At 33.9% G+C, this 11,646-nt stretch overlaps 1 protein-coding gene across 3 annotated transcripts; it reads left to right on the forward strand.

Moving 5' to 3' along the window:
- The first annotated feature begins 2,527 nt into the window (after window positions 1-2,527).
- Window positions 2,528-8,268, forward strand: LOC132161840 (F-box/LRR-repeat protein At4g14103-like). 3 transcript variants are annotated; one of them, XM_059572040.1, is made up of 4 exons: window positions 2,528-2,701; window positions 4,090-5,111; window positions 6,558-6,755; window positions 7,804-8,268. In XM_059572040.1, the coding sequence occupies exons 2-4, from the start codon at window positions 4,113-4,115 to the stop codon at window positions 8,083-8,085; spliced, it is 1,479 nt and encodes a 492-aa protein (XP_059428023.1). In that variant the 5' UTR covers window positions 2,528-2,701; window positions 4,090-4,112; the 3' UTR covers window positions 8,086-8,268. The 3 variants fall into 3 exon arrangements, with proteins under 3 accessions (XP_059428023.1, XP_059428024.1, XP_059428022.1); XM_059572041.1 differs by having other exon boundaries at window positions 4,098-5,111; XM_059572039.1 differs by lacking the exon at window positions 2,528-2,701 and adding an exon at window positions 2,717-2,896.
- Window positions 8,269-11,646: the final 3,378 nt, after the last annotated feature.

Genomic DNA, 11,646 nt, shown 5'->3' on the forward strand with positions numbered 1-11,646 from the left:
ATTTGATTTTCAAATGCAAATTCTTGCGTTCAAGTTTAGAAGAATTTCTTTAATTCAGTTTAAAGTAAAACTTGTCCTATTTTTTATTGAACTTATAAGAACTTTTATTTGTATTTTATGGAGCTATAAATGCTACAAGTTGAAGCTATAAATGCTACAAGTTTCTCTTATGTCTCTCTAAGAATAATGTAGCTCTTAAAATCATCATTTAGTTTGTAATTAATTATTATTGAATTTTGATCAAATTATGATTTTAAAAGCACCTCATTTTTTTAGGGACATAAAAGTGATATAAGAGAGACTTCTAAAATTACTCATAAACTCATTGTATATATGCGAATTGGATCCTTGACACCCCACACATTCCTCGAAACTATCTTGACCGTTTAAGGTAACACGATTAATTTGTTCTTCATTACATTGCCAATTTGGAATTAATCCGTCAAAAAAAGCAGCATGGGACGCCCTAGGAAAAGAAACTCAATTATGATATCATAGGTAGTCGCCTTCCTTATCGACTTTACGATCCTATAGATTAAGTTTTACTATAATCTCTCTTCTTTTGTGACAGTTAAATTACCATTCACTTAATTTCACTTACCGAACATAGATGTTGACGGGAAGGACAGTAAAAAATGAAATTTTACTCACATTTTTCTCTTTTTGTTGCATTCTCTCTCTCAAATATCCAACTGACTTAGTTATTAGGGTTTTTTTAACTGTTTCTCACCATCTGGCATGACCCCGTAATTTTTCCTTGTTTTGCAGGTGGTCCATCGCCATCCCGGCATTCGAAATGATATATCAACATTTTATATTTTAATTAAAATTATAAATATAATAATTGAACGTCATATTAATGATTTTTATAATTGGCATATTCAAAAAAATATATAAAATGACATTACCCAATTGTAAAGTATTAATAGAACTCAAAGCGTGGGTTGCGATTAAATTAAAAAAGAAAAAAGAAAAAAAGAGGGTTCCTGTCCCGGCATCTTGGAACAGCTAGACATAAGAAATGGGTCAGACAAAAAATGCAGAAGATACTCATATCCAGGGGAACCTCGATACTGCCCAGAAGTGTAATACTAAATTCCAAGAAGCCATTTGCTGAATATTTTCATATTTATACCTATGTACTTTTCAATATCCAGCAAAGATTTGGATGTCGAATATAATCTGATTTGCTACATTGTTAATTGAAAGAGCTCATAATATCCAATTAAATATGAGTAATGAATTGAGCAAATCATGGATTGCGTATCAAAGTAAGATACAGAGCTAATGATCTTGTTGTACGAAATATTGTATTGTATAAGAATGTGTGTTTGGTCGTGCCATAAGATTGATTATGGCCCTTGCCAGTGATATAAGATTGATTTGTAAGTAATTCAAAAAAAAAAAAAGAAGAAGATTGATTTGTAAGAACAAATGGATGGAAATTGATATAATTGTATGAATTGGAGAATGGTGATGTAAATGGATTGAATGTTTAAGGAATTGAAATGAAAAAAGTGACAGGTTTAGACCATTTCGAGTATAATCAAAACTCCTCCTACAAAACCAAGCTAGAGCAATTTTTATTTACAACAATTAAATCTCAAAATAAGAATTTTTCTAACCCAAACTCCATTGAAAAGAATTCACTGATTCTATCAAAAAAGAAAAGAAAAACGAATTGAATAAATCAAAACAGCAATTTGAAGTTTCTGTTGGTTTTTCGATTGCTGTTTTGATTTATAGTTCACGTCGGAAAACCAATAGAAACTTCAAATTGCTGTTTTGATTTATTCAATTTGTTTTTCTTTTCTTTTTTGACAGAATTAGTAATTTTGGAAATTAAATTTTTACATCTTGATCAGGGTTGTCGGCAAAGAAGTTTTGCAGTAAGGGGCGGCGTCATGATTTGCCTTCCATGCCTGCTAGTGGAGGCACAAACTTGGGTGAAGAAGCTAAAGAAGCATGACACCCGTGAAGAAGAAAAAGAAGATGACGACATATCAATACTTTGGTAGAGTTAGGTTTTTTTTTAAATATTTTACTTGATGTGTTTAGCTTGGAAAAAAGCTGAGGTGGGAGTATTAGTTTGCATAATAATATGACTTGAAAAATTCAAGTGAGCTTTTTAAAAGTCATAAATAAATATGACATGTGTCATAATTTTATTAGATGTGATGTGGCACACTAACAGAATTCGTTAAGTCAATGAATGAAATTTAATTAGGGAGTAAATTGTAAATCAAGTAAACCATAATAACTAATTTTACATTTTTTCCTTTATATTATACACACAAGCCCAATTATTTTAACAAATCTAACAACTCAGCCCATGTGTAAGCCCAAGCCCATTATTCATGCTAACGGCCTTCAGCAACACTTGCATCATAACTTATTAACAACCCACATGCCTCTATAAAAAAAATTTAATTTATTAAAAAATAAAAACCCTAAAAATTCAAGAAAAACAAAAAAAAAAACCCCGCTCAGTGCCGCTGAATCATTTTTGAGTCTTTCAAATCTCTTATTTCCCTCTCACTCTCAGTTTCGTCTTCCACTCTCCCGCGGCGTGAGACCGAAGCCCACAACCGTTGCCTAGCCTTCCTCTCGGCGCACTCGTCACCGACGCCAACTCGCTGGCTCGCACCCCTCTCTCTTCGCCTTCTGATCTGATATTCTCGCAGTTCCCTCCGTCCTCCAGGTTCGGATCCTAAGCTAATACTTTTGTTCTTTTTTCTCTCTGTTCTAAATCTTGATTTTGATAGCGTCAGAGAAATCCGCCCCCGCAAATCTCAGAAAGAAAAAGCCAAGAACGAAAACATTATGAGTGATAGTATTGGCTTCCTGCCTAGAGATGCTTATAAGTTCGAAAAGAGTTGTCCATTTAGGCTTTCTGGTTAGAACCATTATCTAAATTTGCAATATATACTAGGGTTGCTATATATATATATATATAGTCCGGATTTTTTCTAGGGCTGAATTTTATGGAGTAATTTTTGTTTAGTTATATATATTGGTCGCTTTTCATTTAATTTTTGTATAGTGATATCCATGAACATGTCTTATTCTGGGTTAATATTTGTTAATTCTTTAGGTATGTACGCTTTTCTGCCTTTAGATATTTGTCTTTTCCGAGATTTCATATACCCCTTGGTTCCGCATGAACCAAATTTATTTCCTCATCCATTTGTTCAACAATTACATGAATACTGGATATCGAAAATTGTGACATAGTACAAGTCTGCAGACACACCCGTATTTTGCATTTCTTAGTTTCCTTTGCTTGCATACATACAAGAATAATAAAGATCATTTTAGACATACAAGAAATTAACGATAATTTCAATTGATGACTGAAAATTTAATATTCTTTCCCATATTTTTTTCTCTAGAATTTTAGTAAATAATGATTTTTGACCTTTTCACGCTTTATGTAGATAGTCTTGTATATTATTCTACATTTTCTCATATTACCACGTCTAGTATGAACTGTTTCTACTCTCTCTGGAGACCGTAACAAACTTAAATCCAGCTATCTTTCTTAGTTTTCTTTGATTGTTTGCATGCCAAGGTGCTCAAGCATATCTATAAACATATAACCAATAGAAGTCTCCTACTACCAAAACACCAACAATTTGGTGCATCTCTTCACCATATTTTATCTTGTTGCTTTTTTTGTTTGTTCCCCACCTATTGATTAGTACATGAACATGATCAATTTGGAATGCTTTATCGAGATGGTATATTTTATGATTAATCTAGAATTTTTGTTGGCAGCATATCTAATTTCACCTCCTGTTATTTGTAAAGAAATGCATTAATTTTAACGGTAATAATAGTAGTAATGTTGATGATATCAATGAGCTCTAGATCAAATGCCACCTTTTGCCCAATAAGAACAAGACGGAGGGTTAAGTTGTGAGTTTGAAACTCATTGATATCATCAACATTTCTATTATTATTGCCATTAAAATTAATGCTATTGAATTGTTGATGATATAATAACATTAAACTACAAAAGAGATAGCTTCTTTTGTTTTACATTTTCTTGAACCTTACAAGTAGTTATGTGTCCTTTATTTCTCTTAGTGAAACAGGAATATTTTATTATCATGGAAAAGCAGCCTAAACCAGTGGCATGTTCTTCTGTGTCTCAATCTAAAGGAAATCTTGTAGAGAGTAGTGACAGAATCAGCATTCTTCTAGACCGTATTGCTCTTCACATCCTTTCATTTCTCATGATGGAGGATATTGCACGATTGAGCGTAGTGTCAAAGCGGTGGCGAGCATTATGCATATCTATTCCATCCTTGACTTTTGATGGCATGAAATATGAACACAACCGTCGTAAACACGATTGCTTTATGGATTTTCTTGATAGGTTCATCTTTCGACGCAGTGAAATAAAGATGCCGCAGTTTTGTGTTCGTTGGATATCTGACAAGTGGTATCTGGAAGGATATCGTGTTCTCACATGGTTGCATTATGCAGTTAGGTCTAATGTGGAAGTGCTTGATCTCGAACTCAATATACGCAGTGCAGGAATTCTTCAAATGCCACTTGATGTTTTTCGTTGTGAATCCTTGAGGTTTCTAACTGTGGATTTGCATGGACGGGTTTTGCAACTACCACCCTCAAATGGATTCACGAAGCTTCAATCGTTAACTCTAAAACGTGTTCGAGTTCTTGACAAGCTTTTTGTGGAACATGTCTTGTCTTTTTGCGAGTCCCTTAATAAATTATGCCTTGATAATGTTACAGGGATAAGTAACATCAACATCAGGTCCTCATCTCTAAAATATCTGGAAATTAGGAGCTATGACTATAATGACCTCTTCCATATTGATGTCTCGGTGGAGCTACTTGATGAGTTGATAGTAGGCTGGAAATTTACTCCCTCTGGCGACAGATCACTGAAAATTGCTGCTCCCCACCTCAAATATTTGACATGGGATGGATTTGGGCCAGATCACTATGTTTTGGGGAACTTAGAGTGTTTACGTTCTTTTGCATTAAGTCTTGAAGAGCTTTCTAGCTCCTCGTACTTGGTGGAGTGTTTCAAGAGTGTGAAACGGATTGAAGATCTAGTGATACATGTGCAGTGTCTTAAGGTAAGGAAACCCATGATTTCAAACTCTGATCTTCACCCACTTTGGTAAGAATTTCAATGCTGAGAACTTATCTTGCAGTGAAATGCTTGAGGAAATATAGGTTTTTCCAAAATTTGTTTGCTTGTGAGAGAGTATGTTGGCAGCCATCTTATTTATATGAGTAGGACAAAGCCATAACAAATAATTTGTTACAAGGATGTCATGGCTGAGTTTTTTGTAGAAAGCCTGTTATGGATGAGCCTTAGGGAAGTGGTCTATACTAATTACAGATAGAGATTGCTATGTTGGTGATGGTGAATTCATCTTTGTGTTAGAAACAGATATTTAAAAGTACATATGGAGCATTATATGATGGAAATTCATTTCAGGGAACTTTTGTTATTTTGGAATCAAAACCAGTTGGACAATTAGGTAAATTTTAGCCTGTTTATGTCACATAAAGGTCCTTTTGAAGGCACTTTCATCGCCATTGGGTGGTTGTTAAAACTTGGATTTTGTATTTGTTTGTTTATCATTGGAGTAATGCTATATATTATATTTTTATCTCACAATTATCTTACAATGATGATGTAGCAGCTTCAACCAACCATTGCGTTTAAAAAGAAAAAAGAAAAAAGAATTGATCCAAGAGTTGGTTAGAATGGCCACATCATCATTGTGGGATAAAAATGTGGTATATGGCATTACTCTTATGTTTGAGCTTCTATAAAATTACAAAAATGTGAAAGTAACTATCATGTCTTATTGAGTTTATGGTTATAGTTAAATAAAATTGTAGATCGAGTCTGCTAGATATTTACATGTAAACTATGTTCCTGAAAAGATTATAAGGATATGTAAACGGTATAATAGCATTTAACTATAGAGTAATAAAAAATATTAAAGAAATTAGGAAAGCTCAATATAATTGTTTACTGGTTGGGTAGAAACTATGGAGCCCAATGGCTTTATTAAACTTAATTTGGCTTTTATGGTTATGATATGGATCTGAGGGTGTGGAAAAACATTGTCTTCCCACACCCTCAGTGTGGAAATGTTTTCAGTCCTAACAGCTAATAAAATTTTTACAATCCGTAATATTCTTTTAACCAAGCATTAGGAAAATGGGATGATGATGACTTTCTTTTGTGAAATAGTTTTTTTGCAAGGACTTACCTTATGTATGTTTTCATTTACCCAAAAAATAATGAAAAAACTAGAGGAAAAAAATCACTTTTTATTGAAATGATTTGAGCAATAATATTTTCGAATTTATGTATCAAATAATGTATTTCTAGCATTCAATTTCTCCAAGGACATATAGAATCTTTTGGAAGCTAATTTGTACTTGGTTATTAATTTGATAGTTTTATTCACGAATCTGTTGTCTTCATTATTCTTCCTTGTTTCATGGCAAGGATGTCTGTTCAAATATCATTCTAATAATTGACATTCGTGATGTTGTAGGCATTACTAAAGGCAGGCATGCTGCCAATTCTTTGGGAGTGTTTACATAGTTTGCGTATAAACTTTAGCTCTTCAGATGGTATGGATGATGATCTAGTCCCAGCAATAGCCTTACTTCTGCACGGATTTTCTAATTTACAGGACTTGCACATAACATGTTGGAACGACCCTAAATGTGAAGCTTATTTTAGAGAAAAGGTACCCCATATGATGTCTTATGTGCACACGAACCCACGCAATGATGCATGTTAAAGTAGTTTGTATTCTTCCCGTATTTCTCTTGTATATTTCTTGTGTACTTGGGTGTGTGCTCATTTACTGACCATAAAAAAAAGTAATTTGTAGTTCTTGTGTATCTTATTCATTAAAATTCCATTCTGAAAAATGGAAGATCTATAGATCTCCAATCACAAATAGAGCCATTTGGGTACCCAATAATGGGGTATTTCCCAAACAAGGACCTACTCCAAATTCATGGTTTCAATAATTCCTCTAAAAGACTTTGTGTTGTACTAGATCTATTACAGAAAATGGTTTTCAGTGAGTACATTGCAGTCAGAACTAGTGTTTTGGGACCTGAATGACATTGGTTGGGGATTTGAACAATCATAAATTTGTACTGAAGCTTTGAATAGTGTTCCTTAATTTGCTGAGGATTTTAGTTTTATTGGTTGTTATTAACACCATTGGTTGTGATTTAGAAGTGCTGAACCTTGGTAGAAGAGGGATTCTTATGAATTGAATGGCTGTGGCTGTGGCTGTGGCTGTGAATTAGATTTATTTTTCTTCCTCCAAAGGAATTAAAAAGGGGCATAGCAGAGGAGTTAGTAGTGACTTATGGTAAATTTTCTCTATTCTCAGAGTAGAAAGAGGTGCACATTTGGCAATTCTCATTGAGGTGGGGTGTATCTCTCACCTCCAACTGAAATTGTGGTGTCTATGTGAACTGAGATTCTTGGCCCCTTGGGTATATGAGAACAAAGCATATAGACTCTGCCAATCCTAGAATCTATTATTTTGTTGATAATTTCCAAACCCTTAATTGCATTTATTTGAAATGTTATGCTATCATAGATTGCTCATATTTTGTAGTGGCTTCTCATGACAGGCTGCCCAATTTGACCGGCCAGTTACAGTCACCCCCTCCCCCCAGTCAAAAAAAAAAAAAAAAACAAGTGACAGTCTGGTCTCAGAAACAGTAACTGGAAAAATTCTAACAGTCGTTTTATGATCTTTGTTTTTTTAGGCGAGACCATTGCCCGAGAAGGCATCTGGATTTAACACAACATATTGGGTATCCAAAAGGTTGACGAGTATTCGTCGTTTGAAGAGGGTAAAGATGGAGCTTATGAAAGGGCTTCTTTATGGCAAAAATTCATCGGAGCTGCTAAAGTATATCTTCAAGCATGCCAGAAGGTTGGAGCAGATAGACGTTGTTTGTCCATCTTCCTGGAAATCATATATTCTTGCGAAGATCACTGAATGTGGGGTGGCTTCAACTGTTAGAGTTTGTGTCGTTTGTAAGTAGACATTTTATACGTCCAATGGTTTTTTTACCATCATATGTGGAGATTCGAACTTGGGGTAGACGCTTAAAACTTGATTTTACATAAGACATGTTTGATAAAGTAATATTAAAAAGGAAATATGAGTCATATTTTTAACTAGTATAGTTTTTCTTTTTCTTTTTTTATCAAGAATACAAAGGTATAATTTTTGAGAAATGCTAAATTCAATGGCGATTTTCATTGTCATGTGTGAAAGTAAGCATTTGGGAGTTTGTGAAGTATTTCTCATTTTTTTAATCAAGACTACCATTTAAGGTATGGTGTTCTAGTGGATACAATAGGGTTAATGACATGAAATTATATTGATCTTTAGATTATTTTGACACAATTTGTTGCATCCAAATAAAAATAGGAAGGAATGGGAGAATTCTAAAGGAAAATTTTATATTTCATCTCTTGGTTCTTCTTTCTTCTTTTTTATTTTTTAAAATTATTATTGGATTCATATGGGTCCTACACATGGACTCTACAAATCCAATGTGATTTTGAAAAGTGGGAGAATGAGAGAAAAACCAAAGAAGAATATATAAGAAGAGATCCGCTCTCACTTAATGTTTTTCCTAATTTATTGAAAATAGCGATAGTTTTTTGTCCAATTAAAAAAGCTGCATACTTGCAGTTCTCAAGGTTATTATTGTTAGTTTGGAAACCTCGAGGAAGACAAGGCAGTCTTCAATAATATCATATGAATAGCTTCTTTGGATTATTCTGAACTTGAGGGTATGAAATTTGGCTGCCTACCTTTAGCTTTTTGGGTTAAACATCCATATGCTGTCTTTAGCATGTGGTTTCTAGGTCTATGCATTGATTCATAGAGAAGAGGGAATTTACATGCTTGGACGCATGCATAATTGTGTGATCTAACTAAGAAGAGTTATATTTCAAGTTGGACTAAAGTGTGAGTGTGGTGATCCTATCACATTTATGTATACGAGAGAAAAAAAAAAAAAAAAAATTCAAATACAAAATACAAATTTATGATTCAGTTGATCAGATGGCGGAGTTCAGTCAACGAATACTTTTAGGGAGAGTTGCTAGAGGGGAACTCTCCAATGCTTAAGTTAATAAATAAATGGTTTGACGCTCTAAAAGAGTTTAGAATTTGTGTATGAAATTAAATGTTAGGTTGTGGCTAGAATGAAAATATCACTAGTTTATTGGTCGGTTATGGCCTGAGCCAAATTTTGCACCAAATTTTACACTTTGACAAGTTATGACCTTAGCTAGATTATATGCTTAAAATCATAGGCGGAATAGTTATCCTCTGCGCTACAATTACAACATTCTTTAGCTAACCATTGTGCTGATGTAGTTGGTCGAGTTATTTAGTTTTTTTTTTTGGTTGAATCATATTGCTTGTTCTTTGTTTTGTTCCCTTGCATTGGCCTTTGTGGTCTAGCCGAACTTGTTTGCTTTTTGGCTCAGATTGGAGATTATTTTGGAGTCGGAGTTTGGTTTCATTTGCTATAAGGAGTAGAAGATTAAGATAAAATATTTTTATGAAAAAAAAAAGTTTTTCTTCCATTTCAGCTATTGGACTAAGAGGCTTTGAATTATCACGAGTGGCTTTGACACTCCTAGCCTTCAAGGGCAATGAATCGACCCTTGTGGGTTTGTGACTTGACAACTAGGTAGATTGGCACCCAACACCTAACACACTCATTGGATCACTCCCTGACCCATCTCATTGCTAAGATCCTTTGTATAGACAGAGACTGAACCAACCCCATCATTGACTCCATTTTGGATTTTCTTTACTATATATTGACCATGACTCTAATAAACACCAATCAATTTTGGCTTTTAATTCTATTTTACAAGGTGGAGAATGGTCATGGGATGGAATCACGGGGCCAGAGTAGCCCCCTTCCATGAAATTTTTCCTTCAATCTTAACCAAAAGTTCATGAATTATGCGGAATTATTAATAATTTGAGTAGAACCCACTAAAAAGTCACAGACCGACCCTCCAAGGCCTTGATTCTGATTTCGTCTCTACGAATGGTGTCACTCAAAACAAAGTCTTGATGTGGTTCTATAAGTTCAATTATAGAGGAGGCAAATCCTTATTAAAAACAAAATTGGTGAGACACATTTAGTGAATGAATTTTTTTTATTTGAAAAGTTTGGCTAAATTAGGATCCCAATCCCCAACAATTTTCTATTCAAATTGTTAGGAAGCAAATGTGAGAGAGTTTCTATTTAGAGCATTAGCAGCAGATGCCCTATATACCATTCTCTTCCCTATGTTTAGGGAAAATTTAAAAAAAAATTACAAAAACGTACCCACATCAGAAGCCCTATATTTAACCTACACTAAGAGGTATCTACAGTGTTTTTCAATGCATTGAGAAACACTGTAGATACTCAATGCTTTATTAAATTATAAACAAATAATTCTCTCTCCTCTCTTTTTCACGCGTCCCCAACAATTCTCTATCCTCTCTTATTCTCTCTGTTGGGCGTTGGAACTGATTGCAATGATAAAGAAATAGCTAGTATTTAATTGATATAAGGAAAAAGAAGAAAGAGAAAATAATAATAATAAAGATAAGAGTAAAAAATTGTATTTAATTGATATAGGAAAAAATAAGGGAATAAGTGTTTTTTTTTAAAAGGAATCAAAAAGTAGTTTTATTTCCTAAATTTAAGAAAAATGGTTGGAAATGTGCTGCTACTGTTCTAAAGTGGGTGGGCTGCTCGAAACCTATTTGGACAAGTGGCCTCTACATAAAACTTTTTAGCAAAAAAGTTGCTGGGATTTTGAGCCATAAAAAAGCATATCGAGCCATATCAAACCAATTTAAGCTTGAAAATGAAACTCCTCCTACCGAGAAGGCCACTCAATGACACAAGATGGTTTGAGTGGATGAAAATGGAGGTAAAGAAGCAAATGCGATAAATGCCATTAATGCATATATCTCATTGAAGGGATCTTCCCTACTTCTACCGGACAGGAAGACTGAAAAATCCAGCAAAGCATGGAAGTGGCAAGTTCCCATCCATATGAGCTTTCAGTTCATTGTACACCCAATAATTTTGTTGTGTGGGGGCTTTACTTAGGTTACGAGAATGTCCAGACTCCATGTACACGAGGGTTTCTTGGTTGGATACAACTGTTGCCCTTAAATGCATGGCTACGTACACAAGATCATTGTCTTATAATATCTAGTAATTTTAATATGGAATAAGAAAGGGGACCATTCAAATGTCTATTCATATGATTTGATTGATGGGTCATTTGCAATATTTTTGAGTGTCGGTTGACTGATTCTTCAAATTTTTAATAATTTATTATTTAAATTGTTAACAATTCGGATAATAATTGTATGAAAATTCATATGGGACTCAAACAAGTGTATGGATAATTTAAAATTTGTTTGAATATGTTGGTTCCAAATCAAATTGCTAACCATTCGAATAACTCAACTGTTGAGGATAGAGCATGATTAGATATGACCCTGCTTATGAAACTTGGATTATTATGACTTTATTACGACACAAGTTTTTACGTGATATAAC

The sequence above is a fragment of the Corylus avellana genome, chromosome ca9 (genome assembly GCF_901000735.1).
Source record: "Corylus avellana chromosome ca9, CavTom2PMs-1.0".
Classification (NCBI taxonomy): domain Eukaryota; kingdom Viridiplantae; phylum Streptophyta; class Magnoliopsida; order Fagales; family Betulaceae; genus Corylus; species Corylus avellana.

Coding starts and splice junctions, on each gene's coding strand:
- LOC132161840 (XM_059572039.1), top strand. CDS start 2,824: ATGAGTGATAGTATTGGCTTCCTGCCTAGAGATGCTTATAAGTTCGAA. Junction 5,112..6,557: donor TACATGTGCAGTGTCTTAAG/GTAAGGAAACCC, acceptor GTGATGTTGTAG/GCATTACTAAAGGCAGGCAT. Junction 6,756..7,803: donor AAGCTTATTTTAGAGAAAAG/GTACCCCATATG, acceptor TTGTTTTTTTAG/GCGAGACCATTGCCCGAGAA.